This window comes from Crocodylus porosus, unplaced genomic scaffold (assembly GCF_001723895.1).
Source record: "Crocodylus porosus isolate Cpor-Errol unplaced genomic scaffold, CroPor_comp1, whole genome shotgun sequence".
Classification (NCBI taxonomy): Eukaryota; Metazoa; Chordata; order Crocodylia; family Crocodylidae; genus Crocodylus; species Crocodylus porosus.
Window position 1 is genome coordinate 44796865 of NW_017728948.1, and position 18307 is coordinate 44815171.

General features: G+C 41.1%; 1 protein-coding gene across 1 annotated transcript in view; it reads left to right on the forward strand.

The window, feature by feature from the left end:
- The window catches only part of KLHL5 (kelch like family member 5), an 84797-nt gene that overhangs the window by 39933 nt on the left and 26557 nt on the right, over positions 1 to 18307 (forward strand). The window contains 2 exon segments of the mRNA XM_019553200.1: positions 11743 to 11955; positions 17677 to 17863. Of these exon segments, the coding sequence (XP_019408745.1) occupies positions 11743 to 11955; positions 17677 to 17863 (400 nt within the window).

Sequence of the window (18307 nt, forward strand, 5' to 3'; positions counted from 1 at the left end):
TAGAGTGGCCAAAATCTGGAATGGGCTCCCAAGGGAGGTGGTGCTCTCCCCTACCCTGGGGGTCTTCAAGAGGAGGTTAGATAGGCATCTGGCTGGGGTCACCTGAACCCGGCACTCTTTCCTGCCTATGCAGGGGGTCAGACTCGATGTTCTATTAAGGTCCCTTCTGACCCTAACATCTATGAATCTTATTGATAGATGAAATGAAAAGTTACAAATATATGTATTTTAGATGGAAGCTTGTTTAAAAATACTGATGTTATTTATTTGTAAATGAATGTTATTTATTTGTAAATTGCTGTGTGCCATACAATATTGAGGAGGCATTTTCCCTATTCCATTCAGCTTTTCCCCTAAAATAGCTATATTAATTTAGAATTTTAAAATAATGTGTTTAATATCCTGATTGGTAATTATGGAAAAATAAATAGAAAAATGTTACACACTTTAGAAAAAAGGTGCTTATTTAAATTTACGTAGGAGGCTATGATTTTAAAAGTTAAATATGTAAGAGCAGGCTACTGGAAATAATGGAGCAAATATGAGCCATAATTCAGAACAGTATCTTTAAAGCAGGGGCTTAACGTTAGATAGAGGGATTATTACATTTAAGTAATTGGGATGGTTTAAACTGCGAGTGCTCAACCCCTGGCTTCTGGCCTACAATGTTGTCATCTGGCCTGCAGGGCTCCACAAGTCCAGAAATTTGGTGGTGGGAGAGTAGTGCCACTGTTCCACTGCTGCCACATCTCCGGACCCATGAGGAACCTCTGGCCCTGAATCTGGCATGGGGCCAAAGGTGGGTGGCAATGGGCTCCAGGGCCCAATCCCAGTAGAAGGGTACAGTGCCAGGGCACTGGGATCCAATCCCAACACACAGTGGTTGATGCACAAGGGTTGGTGCTTGGCCCTAGAGCCTTTTTCAGACTGCAGGCAGGCCCCGTGTCAGTCATCTGGCCCACAGGCCGAAAAAGTTAAACGCTGCTGGCTTAAGCTTCTGAATGTTAATTTAAGTATGTACTTAAATGGTTTGCTCAATAGAGTCTTGATTTGTTAAGAATCACAGATTGCAGATCATCTTTTTCTTGAAATAAGTGTAACTGCTAAACGTGCTGTTTTAGTGACCATACCCATACTGTCATGGGACCATGTTAGACAGTACCATAGTGAAGTATACCACACCTGCCTGGCATACACTATAACCTTCTCTAGGAAGGTATATTTTAATGCAGTGATGAGCATGAACCAATAACCACTCCCAAGTGCATGAGTTTATGGGTTTATGCCTAACACTGGGCCAGGATAACTAGAATACATCCATTTTGGTGGATAGTGTGGTAAGTTTGTGGGGCACTTCGTTTGTGTAGTCTTTTTGACAGAATAAATGTGCCAAAGAAATTGAAAGAAAATATGTATGAGCCATTCTTTTTAACAGTACCAAGACTGTCAAAAAATAATTCTTACTGGTACAATTCTTACTGGTTTTGATCAGAAGCTAAATTGCCATCATGTGGTCCAGTGCCTTGAGATGAGATGCTACTATAATAAACATGCATTATTCTATTTGTTGATAAATCTGGAGTGGGTTTATCAAATTCTGAAAGTTACCAAGTTACACATAGTTTGTTAATATTGATCTCTCAATGGATATTTGTTTTATTCTCTCATGTTAGTAACGGAAGGGTGTCTTTTATGTACCAGTATAAGCTCAAGGAATATATTTATGTGTTAAGGTAGAATCACAAATGGCTAAATGCAAAAATATTCCCAATGAAAGTGAGGGTTACTGTTTACAGGAAAATTAATTCTCTTTCTTAAATTCTATCCCCTAACCACCATTCTCTTTTTTATATTTTTCTCCTTTCTTGTCTCAGAGGTATCCTTTTGAAACAATGTTGTTAGGTGAGGAGGGCAAGAGATGTATCTGTATAAGGCCAATCAAGACAATTCCTCTTTGTACGTGGGGTTTCTAGAATTACTTATGCTGTTTCCTCCTCCTCATGACAGCCTTGCTGACTAGCTTTTGGGACACGAACTTTGGCCTTTGGATACCATATGAAGAGGCTGAGCATTAATGATAGCACTTGATCTCCTATGTGCCATTGCTCTGTTCTGCCCTGCACACAGTTGTCATTAAACTGTTGGTCCAGATCCCTCCCCTTCTTTACTCTCGGGCACAGCTCCAGCTCCATCCCCTCCCAGGGCCTGCCCAGCCAGTCAGTGGTGATGCATCTCTGGCCCTGGGACACTGCTGCATGGCCAGGCAGGAGCTGTTCTTCCACGTATTCCATGCCTGGGAGAGAGTGGAGCCAGCGTTGTCTCATTTTTTCAAAGTTGGTTTGTAACGGACTCCACATCTTTCTTTTGGTAAGAAGTTCTTCAGGCCACAGGAAAATGGTTTTACACCTTTTAGGAAAATGGTTGTTTACTTCATTGCCACAATTGCTGTTTTTAAGGCTTTGACATGAATGAAATTTAAATTAGATGGATTTAAAAACCCATTTTCAAAACTAATTAGTTGTGCTCGATGGATTCTTCCTAAGGCTTTTTTTAATGTTGCTTAGTTCCAACAGAGACATGAAATTGAATTTTAGTAATAATGAGTAATACAGAAGTAGCTCTTTTGGTTTGAAACTAATGTTGCTATGGAAACTGCATAGCAATCTATAGTCCGATTGAGTCTTCAATTAAAATAAATCCCTGAGTAATTTCATTTGTTTTAAAAGCTTTTTGAAAGAAGAAAAATGTTAATACTAATACTAGCCACTTGATGCTCATCCATTAAAAACAGCAGAGCAAAAGGGTTAAGCATACTATAGTTTCTGTAAATTCTGTTGTTTAAGAGACATGAGTTATGCTTATACTGTTACAAATTACCATGGTTTATGTTATAATGATGGAAACTAAAGAATATCTGTAGGTTTTTTCCATACTATTTTCCAGTCCCTGAAATTTGAGCTAAATAAACAATGTAGTTATATTTTAACTTAAATATATTTACTTCCTTAGTTTTGCTGCTTTTTCTTTTTTTGTCTGATGTTGGGAACAGTTCACCATGCAATTGTGTTCCTTCAGTTAAAACAGCTACTCCGTTTTAAACTTCTCCTATCGAAAAGCTCTGTATGTAACCATAAGTTTTTTGATAAGCTACTCAATTTGCACTTAAAAAAATTTTATACGTTGAGTTGAAATGGCCATTTTCTCAGAATAAAAAATCCATCAGTGAATAATCTCAGTGGACCCAACTCCAATAATAGACTTTCTCCATCTCAGCAGTGTCCATTAGTGTCACTTAAAAGCATTGGCATAGTTTCAGTCAGTGTAGTATTGTCAAGTATAAATAAAAGTAAAATGGATTTGAATACGATAGTTCAGATTAAAAGTATGTATGTAGCTCTTGTGCTAAAAGAACATGACTGTTTCATAATTTAATGGTATGCTCTGACAGTCAATAAACTACTCTGAAGAAGAGTAAGAAAAATCTTCAAGGTTATTATCAAAGTCAGTCAATTTTGTGACCTTGTAAAAACATGACAATGCCTGAAAAATACTTAGGATCTAAGGAGCGAAACGTGCCAACATTTTGAAAGTGGCAAGTGGTGGACATAATAGCTTTTAAACAGACATTGTGGGCCTGATTTTTATGGACTAGGTATATAAAATGCCATTATCAAAAGGAATCTTGGTTTTCCCTGATAAAAAATTTGCAAATTCTCTAATTAAAACCCCCAAAACTGTGATTAAAATGAAAGTTCCCTCACCCCGCCCCCCCAGCCTCCATGGCCCTGCTGGTGCCTCTTTACTCCCCCCTGCCATCCCCAGCCCTGCCAGAAGGGGCTCCCATCTGCCAGGGCTATGGAGCCAGGGACCCGGGTCCTCAGCCCCCTGCCCCTAATAGGATGTGGCAGCTGTGGCATCTGAGTGGAGCATGGAGCCCAAGTCTCCCAGCCCCACTGCCTGCTGCAGACTCAGGTGAGGGGTGGGGCTGTCTCCCCGCCACTGCACACACTCCTCAGGGGGCAGGGGAGACCTGTGCCCCCCAGATCTGTGTACAGGGCAGGGGTAGGGTGGGCTCCCTGCTGCGACCTTGGGCTCCTGCCCTCCCCCAGGGCCTCTGTAGCCCAGTAAGTGCAACCCGGTGCTGCAGGGCAGAGCAGGGCCGCACAAAGCTGCTTGCTACTGCGAGCTCCATGCTGCCCTGTCGGTGCATCCCCAGCAGCAGCAAGGAACTTCACTGCGCAGCCCTGCTGTTCCCTGCAGCTCCAGGTTGCACCTCCTGGGCTATAGAGGCCACAAGGGAGAAAAGTAGGGTGGGGAGTCCAATCCTACAGCACACACCTGCCCCCACCCCACATACAGATCTGTGGGGCATGGGTCTCCCTTCCCCCATGGAGTGCGTGCAGCAGTGAGGGAGCCAGCCCCACCCCTCGCCCCCCAAATGAGCCACCAGCAACCCCATCCTGCTGTCCACTGAGGGTCTGTAACTGCATGTTATGGCCTGGGGCCCAAGCCCCACACGCCACCTGGCTGGGGAGCCTCAACCCCAGCCCTACCCAACTCCTCCCTCTGGTGGCCTCAGTCTCCGCCCCCACTTACCTGCAGGAGCTGCTCTCCAGGCTGCCTGGCAGCCATGAGTATATACATGCACATGGTGCCCCCTGCCTGACTTTCCTCCTCCTGCTCCCTCCCAGCCCTCTGCAAGCTGGAACAGAGTTCTTTGCAAAACTGAAACATCTGCGGTTTTCTCCTATAAAATGAGAAATCCATGTTTTCCTCCAGCAAAAGGAGGAAGAGGGCCAATGTGGTTCCCATCTTCAAAAACGGGAGGAAGGAGGACCCAGGAAACTATAGGCCAGTTAGTCTAACCTTGATCCTGGGTAAGCTTTTTGAGAGAACTATCCTGGCACATGTCCAGGAGGGGCCAGCAGGGGAGATTATGCTTAGGGGCAACCAACACGGGTTCATTAGAGGCAGATCCTGTCAGACGAACCTGGTGGCCTTCTATGACCAGGTCACCAAATCCTTAGATGCAGGGGTAGCAGTGGACATAGTCTTTCTGGACTTTCAGAAGGCTTTCGACACTGTCTCTCACCCCATTCTCATTAAAAAACTGGGGGACTGTGGTATTGACACCTATACAGTCAAATGGGTCGCCAACTGGATGGGAGGCAGCACCCAGAGAGTGGTGGTGGATGGGTCATTTTCAACCTGGAGGGATGTGGGCAGTGGGGTCCCCCCAGGGCTCGATCCTCGGGCCCGCAGTGTTCAACATCTTCATCAATAACTTGGACAAGGGGGTAAAAAGCACCCTGTTCAAATTTGCTGGTGACACCAAGATGTGAGGGGATGTGGGCATGCTAGAAGGGAGGAATAGGCTGCAATCAGACCTAGACGAGTTACTGGGGTGGGTGGATGAGAACAGGATGGGTTTCAACACTGACAAATGCAAGGTGATGCACCTGGGGTGGAAGAACCAGCACCATACCTACAGGTTGGGGAACTCCCTTCTCGTCAGTGAGAAAAGGATCTTGGAGTCGTCATTGATGCCAAGATGAACATGGGCAGGCAGTGTGGGGATGCAGTCAGGAAGGCCAGCCGCACTTTGTCAAGCATCCACAGATGCATCTCAAGCAGGTCCAAGGAGGTGATCCTCCCCCTCTATGCGACACTGGTCAGGCCACAGTTGGAGTACTGCATCCAGTTCTGGGCGCCGCACTTCAAGAGGGATGTGGACAACATGGAGAGGGTCCAGAGGAGGGCCACTTGCATGATCAGGGGGCAGCAGGGTAGGCCCTATGAGGAGAGGCTCAGGGACCTGAACCTGTTCAGCCTCCACAAGAGAAGGCTGAGGGCAGATCTAGCGGCCTGTTACAAACTAGTCAGAGGGGACCAGCAGGCATTGGGGGAGTCTCTGTTCCCCCAAGCACTACCAGGAGTGACTAGAAATAATGGTCACAAGCTGGCACAGGGTAGATTCAGACTACACATCAGGAGGCGCTACTTCACAGTCAGGGTGGCTAGAATCTGGAACCAACTTCCAATAGAAGTGGTGCTGGCTCCTACCCTGGGGGTCTTGAAGACAGGGCTATACAAACACCTTGCTGGGGTCATTTGACCCCAGTACTTTTTCCTGCCAAGGCAGGGGGTCAGACATAACGATCTGTTCAGGTCCTTTGACCCTACAAACTATGAAACTATGAAAAGGGAAAATCTCTGTTTTTCTCTATTTTTCTGTGGGAAATGGAAAACCCAGGTCCCTGATTTATCGGGCTTGTTTGTACAAATGTAACTAATTTACCTTTCACATCAAAAAAATTACCTTATTTTGAAAATACAACATAATGAGCTATATGTCTACAAATTTAGGGGTGTTGCTGGACTAGCCAGAAGCTTAATTTAAGTATCATAATGTGTTTTAATAGAAAATAGTGTTTTATGCCAGTGCCCTCATTTCTGGTACTTTTATGATTTGTTTTTTTTCCCTAAGGCAGCCTTTTACACTTCCAACTATCTTCCTAACATATGGTGAGGTTATCCTACATTGCAAGTACAAGTGACAAACTGAAGAATTCATTGTAATCTTGAGGATTAGAATCATGTCCTCTCCATTAAAATTGATATCTCAAGATGCATCAAGATGATATGTCATCTCGTCTCTGGTTGAGTATAATATAACTCCTTTACTTTTTGTTGAGGAATTAAAAGATCACTGTTGCAAATTGGTAGGAGTCAATCAGTGTCATTAACTAATTATTCCAAAAATAAGGTGGTCTTGTCTGTTGATTGTGAAATAGTTTAAATAGATTGATATATTTGTGCCTCTGCTTCCCATCTGTAAAATGGTAATAGAGAAGTTAAGGCCAGGATTTCAAGTCAAGTAAGAGACGGAATGGAGGCCCAGAATGCTGGACTTTCAGTTTTGTGCCCTTTCCAGTAGGTGTTGAGTACATCAAGAGATATATCATTTTTGTTGTTGCTCATTTGAGAACAATTGGTAGTGATACTTAGCCTTCTTTTCTTACAAAAAAAAAATGTAGTAGGGGTGCACTGATAAGAGATTTTTGGGGCCAATTATTTAAGGAGACATATTGGCCGATACTGATCTGATTTCCAATGCAGCTGCCTCCAGCTGGTAAGTCCAGTATGGTGGAAGTGGAGGAAGGAGGGAAGGGGCATGGTGGGGTGCAGATCAACGCCCCTGCGGTAAGGGAAGGGGCAGAGACAGGCGCTGCCTGGGCGGGTGGGCCAGAGGTGCAACTCGTGAGGGGGGTTCCCACTGCTGCTTCCACCTCAGGGCGGGAGCGTATGCCCCCCAGATCCACATGGGGCAGGACGGGCTGCAGCCAGAGCTGTGCAGGGCTCCTTTTGGTGGGGTCTGGGCTCAGAGCAGGTGTCAGCAGTGCTGAGAGGATGCTGCATCCACCCCAAATTTCACTGCTGCTCCACTCCCAGCGCCGCTGCTGCCAGCCACCTGGAGCAGCCCCAGCTCTTCCCGGTGCATGCAGGGAGGTAGGGAATTGAGCCAGGGCTACACTGGGTGGCTGGCAGCTGCAGCTCTGGGAATGGAGCAGCAGTGAAATTTAGGGTGGATGCAGCATCCTTCCAGTGCTGCCAGCACCCACTCCAAGCCCTGCCCTGCCCCACAAAGATCTAGGTGCACACACCCCCTTCCCCCTCCCAGGGTGCAAGGCAACAGGGTGGGAGCCAACTTGATGAGCTGCAGGTCTGTCCTGTGCCCCACTCTGCCCCATCTGGGCAACACCTGTTCCTGCCCCTGCCTTCTTCCTCACTGCAGGGGAGTTGATGTGCCCCCCTGCCCCTTACTCCCGCTCCTTCCACCACACCAGATTTACCAGCTGGAGGCAGATCTCCACACTGCCAGCTGTGCTTCTCGCTGCCTGAGTGCTGTGCTGCAGCTGCACGCAGCACAGGCATTTATCAGCCAAATTATCGGCCCCATCAGGCCGATATTCGATACAGCCAGTTTTCTGTATATCAATCCAATATCAAACCAATATATCAGCGTACCTATTACAAACATTTTTTTAAGGAATATTTTTATGCAGAAAGGTAACGAGGGCCATGCTGCTTTCAGGGCTTTTAATATCCACTAACCCATAGCATTACAGAGGAAGTCTTCCTAGGTAGAGGCTTCAACTTCAACACATCATTTTTTTTTAACGAAAAATTCTTAGCATTCTAAGCATTTGCCTTATAACCTCAAAAATGAAGCAACTATGAAATTGCTCTAATTTCTGAGTCTGGTTTCGGAATCTCTGCTGCAACAAAGAGCTTTTTAAGCTTTTAAGAGAGTTGAAATGTGAATAATTTTGTCAGTGGCAAAATCATTAGAAGAATTGGATCAAATTCACTTTGCAACTCAAGAGATCCATAAGCAGCAGCAATGACATTTACTAGTGATTTATGAGGAGAAATAATAAAAAAAAAACCCAGAAGCATGGAGACAGACTTAACCCATTCACAGTAATCAGGAAGCTGGTGGGAAGGGTAGAGGGGGGAATGCTCAAACTCACTTCTTTCAGATTAGGGAAGGATAGAACAGCAAAGACCATGGCAACTTGGGACAGCATGGTTTTGGACAAAGAACCAGAGGTAAAAGATACCATCTCTTTTTCAACACCTAGAAGAGGGATTCACTGTTTTTTAAAGAAACCTGCTAACTGGCTATACTGAAAAATTAAACTCTTGGGTAGGGAAAGAAATAGCACCCTCCCCTTTTGCAGCAGTTGGTGTAGTTTTGGCTTCCCACTAGTGCAAAGTCTTGTACAGTGAACATCTTCTCCTATTATATGGTCTTTTAGCTGTTATTTGTTCAGTAACAGTTTTCAGCTTCATGAGAAACCAAGGGTTGGGGAGAGAAGTTCTTTTTTCAAGGCCATAAAAATGCACTTAATCATTCTCCAAAATCCTGGTTGCATCTAGATGAGACCAGCATGTCAGTAAGAGTGTGCAGTAGCTCGTTACTACTGTGCATTAGCATCGCATGGCAGGAACCGTGATGTGATGCTGCTGTACAGTAGTAACAGGCTACTGCACAGTCAGTGTCACTTAAAAGCTGTTTAGTGACACTACTGCTCAGTAACTCTGGTTATTTAGTACTTGTATAAACAAATAACTTTGCAGTCAATTAGTACTAGTTTATACAAGTATTAAATGACCATGCAGTAAAGACTGCGCAGTCAGCATCTCATGTAGACATAGCCACTGGGTTCCTGTGCAGGGAAGTACCATAAGAAAGAACAATAAAAGCAAAGACTAGGGAAGAGGTTAAGAATATTATGAGACATATTGACTCCTTTTTGTCTTATTTTCCTCTTAATCTAAGGAGGAAAATAAACTATCAGATTTTGATAAATAAAATTCCCAAGCATACAACTAAGAATGGCTCTTTCCAAGGAAAATGTTATCATTGTGATAAAAAGGAGCCTCTTCACTGTAGAAATAGAACAAGATCAAGAGGAAATTAGACTTGTCCCTAAAAGACAGTGATTTTCTACAATAAACAACACAAAACTATTTTTGTTTCCCTATTTCTACTTCTTCAGTATCTGTTTTAGGTAGAAAGCCTGTTTTCTTGAAGAAGCTTAAATAGGGAAAACCTTCCAAAAGAAGATCCATGAATGTCTAAGTTATGAAATTATAGAAATAGCAAAGTAAGATAATTAATCTGTGGTACAAGATCCTAAAGTCATAATGCTAGTAGCTGCAAGTAAAAATAGTTAGTCAAAGTTATTTTTCCCCAAAGCGTAGGGAAAAAGTTTAAAGCCTAAGGTGGTAAATGTTGCTTTTTCTTTTTATTTGTGCTCACTGTGCCTGTACAGTCAAAGCTAAGAACAAAGAACTGAGAAAACTTTAACTTGCATATCTTTTGGGTTGAAGTATCAGCCAAAAAAGGACAGTGAAACCAATGAACCCAATGAAGACTGAACTTCTATATATTGCAAGTGGAAACCCTCAAATTTTGCTAATGTATTTTAGATCTTAGTTCTGCCTCCAAAATATTGACCAATTTTGGAGTAAAAATTCTAAAAGAGCATGTATTGAAGATTAGTATTTTGCTGGTTTTAATGAACAATATGTTAGCTCAGGGTCCTAATTTTATTGTTGCAGCTTTAAGTGTGCTTTAAAGAAGAAAAGACCTGCTTAGTTATTGCTTCCACCTTGAAGAGACTACTTTATAGCTTAATGACATTGTTTAGATTTTTTTTAGATATTCAGCTTAACTGAATATCTTAACTTTCCCTTCCTCTTTCCCAATTCTTTCACTTTCCAGCCACATATATCTCCTTGTAGGACCCTAAACTCAGCTTACCTGTCTTTAAATCTCTGCACATATTTGGAGGTAATTGTGCCACACTATGCATGTTTTAGACGCATTTAGAGCCATTCTATATACATTTAACTTGTTTGGTATTTCACCATAAGTCAGCCTGTCCAGTCTTTTGATATTTTCCATTTCCGTAGACCAGTTTAATTTGTCAGTCTCTTTCCAGTAGCAGGGTATGCTGAACAGAATTCTGTATTAATGTATTGTGATACCAAAGTCTTGTAAAAGGAGGACTGTGAAATTACATCCACCCAGTATGCAGTCCAAAACTATACTGTTAATTTTTGTTGCTATTTTGTATAATAAATTCATCTATGTTTTGCATAGCCTTTTTCAGCAATAGATAATATCTCTTCTGCTTTTACGTTTCTCCCTTTTGTTAATCTAGTTCAAGTTACTGAAAATTTTACTCTAATATGTTTACTTGTATTTCTCAGTGTTGCAGAGTCTCCCCAATAAGTATCTTTCATGGGTTTCATTAACAGTGAGTTTGTTTGTTCCATATTATTAATAAAGATGCTGAAGAGGTCAGATCTTAACACTGATCCCTTCGCAGTAACCTCATCTTTGTATATGTTTTGGCTTTTAATTTTACCATCAAAATACTTTAGTCAATTCTCAATATACATATACTTGCCTAGCCAAGTCAATTTCAGTTAATTTTGGGAGTAAGATTTCCTAAAAGCTTGTGTTAGATGTTTTCTAAGCTTCAACTGCTTTCTGCCTACTTGTTTAGGACTCAGTTATGAAGTTTCTACAAGGTAGTATGGAGCTGTGCTGCCCCAGGGGCAGCCCATGTTGTAATTGAGACTCATTTCTCATTTTATGCTCTCTTACTTCGTGTGCATGGGAGGGCCCTTTCCAATTATTCCTGAATTAGTCTTCAGGCTTGCCAGATATATGCGTCTGTGTTTTAATGTGAGTCTGAATTTCTACAAAATATTCTAAAAATGCTACTGGTTGGACATAATGCTCACAAATATTTTATACTGTGATTCTTATTATCCTGAAATAAGAATAGGCTATATGAAATGACCTAGTTGAAGTGTTCAAGAACTGGGTCTTCTCAAAAGTGGTTGTTATTAATCAGATATTGTGTTACAGTATTACAGTCCTTCATACCTTCATTCCACTGTTCTACCTCGTTCAGTTCTGTTTGGCTTGCATAACATAAAAATAATTTGATAATGTCAAAGATAGTTTCATTATTTCAATTGATGCAATACATTCTCTTAGCTGTGTCCATTATTGCAATCTGATGCACACTCTTCTTAGCAAAATCAGCATGTCAGCATATTGTGCATCTCCATGAACTCTGTGGCAACAGTAAGCAATAGTGGCCTATTCAACTATCTTCAGTTTTCCCTTTTTTTTTTTTTTTTTTCCTTTTTCAGGAAAATTTCATGGAAGTTATTAGAAACCAGGAGTTTCTATTATTGCCAGCCACTGAAATTGCAAAGCTCTTAGCAAGTGATGATATGAATATTCCTAATGAAGAAACTATACTGAATGCACTCCTTACATGGGTTCGACATGATTTGGAACAGAGAAGGAAGGATCTTAGTAAGCTGTTGGCTTACATTAGGCTGCCTTTGCTTGCTCCACAGGTAAATTATTACAAATACAAAATACTTTCCTCCCCTAAATTATATCCTTTTTTAATGGACAAGCTCCTACAGTCTATGCCGAAGCTTTCATAGAATTATATAGCGATTTGACTCCTTAGAAAAATAAATACATAGTCACGTTGCAGAATATTCCTGCATTATAAGGTCAGTGACTGTTCCTGGATGAACTGCAGGATTTTACAACATGAAGATGAGATCAGTCAGAATCATATAAGAATGAGGCAAAAACTTAAGTAAACAGGAACATTTTGTTTCAATTTCAAACATCTGAGAAAAATGTTTTGCACATCTTATTGGTATGGTATTGGTAAGTACATGGTTTCAGGAATATAAGTGCCTCTTAAGCATCATATTTATGGGAATTATACCATTTATTTTTTTAATGAACTTCTGTCCATCGTCAAAACTCACCTAGAGATCTGGGACGTATAGAATTAGAAAGTTATCTTGAACTGTTTTCTCCATTTATTCTCCTTTTTGGACTCTGTATGCCCCTTTATATAGAATCATAGAACTGTATGGTTGGAAGAGAGTATTAAATGTCAGCTAGTCCAATTTCTTGCATAACTGTAGGATGTGCTATTCCTAAACATGCCAGACAAATGCTTTTCCAGCCTTTTCTTGAAAATCTCTAGTGAAGAAGGTTCCAGAATTTACTTGGGCAGCTTATTCTATTGTCCTACTGCTATTTATAGTTCTTTCAATTAGGTAGGATTTTGTCTCTGTTTGTATTCCAGTGGATGAGAACGCCAGGTGCTCTGGACTCCTTGGTATAATTGCTTTTATCAATAAGTTGTAGTACATTATAGTCCTGTGTTAGTGTTCTGCCGTGGTGTTGTACAGATAATCCATGCTTGATCTCCTTACCCTGTTGTTTATATAATAGCACTTTATATCAGGTGAAAGGGCTTTAAAAACTGAAAACTTTCAACAGCCTTGTGAGGTAATGAAAGGCTTGTCCACATTCTAGGGTGAAAAAACTAAGGGTGTGGACAAAAGTGACAATTTTTGCCTGATCTGACCACAGAAAGTAGTTTATAGCTGCAACCAAACAAAAGTGCATGGCTGTAGACAGCTTCAAAAATGGCTGATAGGGTGAAAATATGACCTCTCATTGCATGGGGTATCAGATGAAAATGTTTCAAAATGTGCCATCTTCTGTAACTTGTGTCTGTGGAGGTCCCAGCCTGTCAGTGTTTTCAGAATAGGAGGGAGGAAAGGGAGCAGAGGGAGTTCAGGTTGGGGGGTTTTATTCTACCCCCCAAGGGTGGGGTGGGTGTTTTGGAGCCTGCCCAAGGTGGGCAGGGGTCCAGTTCACCCACCTCACTCTTCAGAGCTCCCTCCACTGCCTTTCCCCACTCTCATTCTGAAAGCAGCCACCACTGACAGAGTGGCCATTGCTATGAGCCCACAGCTAGATTCCCCACCCCCCAGGAACCAACAGCGAACTTCTGTTTTGTCTGGGGTAACGGTGCAACTCAGAACACTTTGCAGAAAAGGTTCTGAATTACATCTGAGAGCTGCACTTCTGTCAAGAGATCATAATGAAAGCTTCATTGGGTCTCTTTTTGCCTTTCACCCTACACCCTCTTCCTGGTAGGAGAGATTGGATAGAAAGTATTTCCTGTGGGTACTTGTATTTGACTACTCCATATGCAATGGCAATATTCTCAGTGGCATCGCTGACTTTGTCATTTACTTTGTTTAGGAACATATTGAAGTCTGAGCCGATTGACCTGCAGGAAGTTGTTATTTGTTGTTCGGTATTTAACTGCTTATTTATTCTTTTTGTTTCTTTCCATCTTCTCTAATTGAAACCATTCTTGGAAATAGACACTACAGAAATTAATATATAAATACATAATTATGTGAAGTTAGTCTGAACCGGGAATTAGTTAGGAGACTTTCAGGTTAAAACAGCAAAACAATACCAGATTGCAATCGCTGTTCTGTCTCCCACCTTTTTTCACATCTATACTTGCATTCCATGATTCTGTCACTTTGTATTTCTTTACTTTTAGAAAAACTGTTTAAAATGAAAGTATTTTAAAACAAAATAGAATTTCATCCTTCAAAAGGAATTAACATTATTTACAATGCAGTCAAGAAATTTTGTTGAAACTCCAATAATACTATTACATCTGACCACCAGTAATTACAGTATGGTGTTTCATTACATGATCACACATCATTAGGCAATGTGACACACTTTTCAGCAGACACAATACGATATAATGAAAATATTTCTAATTTTATGCTAGAAGAATGGAAGCTATTTGGAAGAAAGGAAACCAGAAAATTGGAGAGGTCACTAAAATCAATAACATTGTAGGTAGAGATTTTGAGGACTATTAGATTCATACACACTTAAAGAAATCATGGAGAAGTATTATAGGATTTAGAGGCAGAGGTAGAAAAACTATAATAGGAGCTTGGTTTCATCAGTTGTATTTATAATAATTTCTTTAAAGCTAGCATTCTCTGTTCTAGTATATCTGCTTATTGACAAAATCAGCATCTCAGGCATCATTTTGATGTTGCAGAGAGAGGCTTGTGATATGGTTGATTATGTATATTAAATGTTTGCTAAGTGCCAGTGGCTATTATGCGGTCTTTGAAATTGTACCAAAATGTCGATTAACTGCATTTATAGTTGAGAGAAATTCAGCTTCCTTTTTCTCGGAAGCACTTAGTGCTTTAGGCAGTTTTCTTTTCTGATATTCTTTTTTAACAGCTTTATAAGATTATTTCAAATTATAGCAACCTCATAACATTCCTCTGCATCCGTTTTTCAGATGTGATTATAATGTTAATGTATTGAAATTTGGTGCAAGGATCTACAGAAATAATAAAACCCTTGGAAACTTTGGATTCATGTAATAAGTCAATTCTTAAGTTGTTGTAATGGGGAGCATTTATTTACAGAGATTTACGATGCAGCAGGCTCATTCACAAAAACACACAATTTTCTGCTTACAGATAGCTTTAGAAGTTATTTACTTTTTAGTTAGAATTATTCTCATAGAGCTAAGCCTCATGCTATGATAAATCCCAGCTCCTTCAGAGTTCTTTATTGGGGTGAGCAGATAAGTTGCATTTCCAAATTACAAATATAGTTTTACAAGAAATATTGATCTATGTTGATTTAGAATTTCTCTCCCACATCCACCCATCAAAGGTAAAGCGTTGCTGGTTGAGGATTACCTTGGTATTGCTTCTCACTAGTACTGGAATACAAGAAAGCATATTTTAATGTGTACTCCTGAAATCTTTTTCTGGAAGGATGCAGTATTTGACAGTGTTGTAGATGTGATCAGCTTGAATTCACATAATATGTTCAGTTAATTAAAAGGTTTTTGCAGAAATATACATGGAATTATATCTAGTTATTTTAAGTTCAGGAACAGTGCGCCAAACAGGACCAAAGTGCCAAATGAAAGGCAGTATTGAAACACTGACGCTAATACACATAAATAAATGGAAGGCATTCTGACATTTATAACACTAGAACTTTAGGTATACCCATTTTTTAATAATGAAATGGTAGTTTAAGGTTATCAAAGTAGCAACCACAGCTTTGTCCAAAAAAAAAAAGCTCAGGGAGCTGTCTTTCAAGTGACAGTGGTAAAAATCAAAGCAAGTTTTGTTCCTTCTTACGGATAAAATAGACATTGGCTTTCAATTTGATTTTTTTTTAAACAATACATTTGCTGCTCATGAATATTGTGTAAAAGCCAAGTATTAAACTTTCATTATGGAATGCTACAGTAGTCTCGGCAGAAGGCTGAGCAGAGTGGCACCTGTTAGGGGCTAACACAGGGGTGGGCAAGGTACAGTTCTCTTCCTTCTCATACCCCACAACTGATATTAGTGCCCTATGGTTACAGGAATCTATTCACTTTATCAAAAGAGAAATCTATACATTTGAGCATATGAGTTGCAGGACTAAAACATATTTTGAAGTTTCCAGTCCATGGCTGCAATGATTTTAATACCACTAGATTAGATGTATTGCTGGAGCAATGATGATTGTTGAGCCACATATGCAGTTTCATGATAATCATGAAAGTAGTTTTCAAATATTTGAAAGGCTGCCATAAAGCAAAGAGAGAACAACTTTTCTCCCTTGCCATGGAGTGCAGAACACAAAGTAGTGTGTTTAAACTTCGGCAAATTAGATTTAGATTAAATCTCAAAAGAAACTTCTTTATTGTTGTGACACTAGAACAATGGAACAAACTGGGCACATCTACATGTGCATTAATGCACCATAACCCATTATTACAGGTACTAACTTAATGTGCCATAAGCGTTGGCATACATTTTTTACATGATGCTAATGCACAGTAGATTAATATTGCTTTGCATTAGCATAGCTTTCACAGTGACACACTAATACACAGTAGAATTAGTTTACTGTGCTTTTAGCATGTTGTGTAGGTACACCCTCTGTTTAGGGCAGGGATTTGTAACTTATAGCACCTGGGCCAAATCTGGCACATGAGGCAGTCCAGTCTGGCGCACTGATGTGATCTGACACAGGGTGCAGAGGCTTATGACCCAAAGTGATGGCTGGGTCCCAAGCTCTGGCCTCTGCCAGGGAAAGGCTGCCAACCCCTGATGTAGAGAAATTGTGGAATCTCTGTTATTGGAAGTTTTTAAGAAGAGGTTTGGATAGGCATTTGTCCGGAATAACACATCCCACATTTGTTCAGGGGATTAGAGTAAGTGAACCTTGACAGTCTTCTAGTCCTGTGGTTCTGTTGCTCTAATGTGAAAGACAAATTTGAAATCAAGAGATATTTCCCTCTGGCTATATTGTCAGTGATGATGGGGGAAGGTGTTTGTCTTCCTTTGGAATAATGAGTAGGGATCATTCATTAAGATAAGAAGAACTCAAAACCCCTTTTTTTTTTCAGTGTTTCAAAGCAAGGCTGTCCATAATCGGGTGGGCAATTATTTCGGGCGGAAGGACGCTTACTGAGTTTTGGCAAGCCAGCAAGAGCCACATGACAGGCAGCCAGGGGCAGATAAATATTAATTTTCTAAATTTTTTAGGGGCCCCATGGCCTGGATAGAATGGTCTGGTGGTCCGCATCTGGCCCACGGACCGCGTTTTGTCCACCCCGGTAACTGGTGACCCACAGCCTGCATGTGGCCTGTGAGGGGTTAAGTTGCTTCTGCCCAGCCACTGCTTCCCGTTACTCCAGCTGCAACGGCAGCCAGAATCTCTGGGCTCCCCACCTTCCTCTGGCTTCTGCCTCCTGCCCCACCCCACAGGGTGGGACAGAGCAGTGTTGAAAGTGGCAGAGGAGCCAGAGGCTGTGTAAATGCATGATAGGGGCGGGGAGCAGAGACTCCTACATGGTGCAGCAGGGGGAGTGTCTGCCCAGCATGCAGCCAGGGGCCTGTGGCTCATCCTAGTTTGCAGCCATGTGGTCCCAACTGGTGTGATCTGTGGTACGTTTGGCCCACAGCTGCTTATCAGATAGACAGCCCTGTTTCAAAGTGTATGTTAAAATGCAAGTGTTGTAAATACTATCAATTAGTATATTTTTACACTTTTGGGATTGGTATGATTTCCTGAAGAATGTGCATTTTAAATTAGGCACCAATATTTTGAACAAAATATCTCATTGGGATGAGATTCTTTTAACCTGCTGTTTATCTAGTGATTCAACACTTTAATTTTTTTTCCAGTTTCTGGCAGATATGGAAAATAATGCACTCTTTAGAGATGACATTGAATGTCAAAAACTCATTATGGAAGCAATGAAGTACCATCTGTTACCAGAGAGACGACCCATGTTACAAAGTCCTCGCACAAAGCCTAGAAAGTCAACAGTAGGAGTATTGTTTGCAGTTGGAGGAATGGATGCAACAAAAGGTACTGGTTTATATAATGACTGTTGATGGCAACATACACTGAAAATCCATTGAACTGACTTTTAATGAAACATCATTAGATACTTACATAGCATACAAATTACAGCTTTCATAGAAACCATAAAAATAAGCCTGGAGAGGACCTTGAGAGGTCATATTTCTTCCTACTGTCCCAAGGCAGCATCAACTGTACCTAAAGCATTCAGGATCTGTATTTGTCCAGATTTTCTTAAAATCATTTAGTGACAATTTCTTAGGTAATCTATTCCAATGTTTATCCTTACTGATGGACAGTTTTTTCTTAATGTCTAACCTAAATGTCCCTTGCTGCAGTAAAAGCTTTTTGCTGGACATGAAGAACAGTTTCTAACCTTCCTATTGTATTAAATTTTAAACTGCGTAAGGCATTATCATGTCTTCCCTCAGGCTTCCCTTATTCATTAGT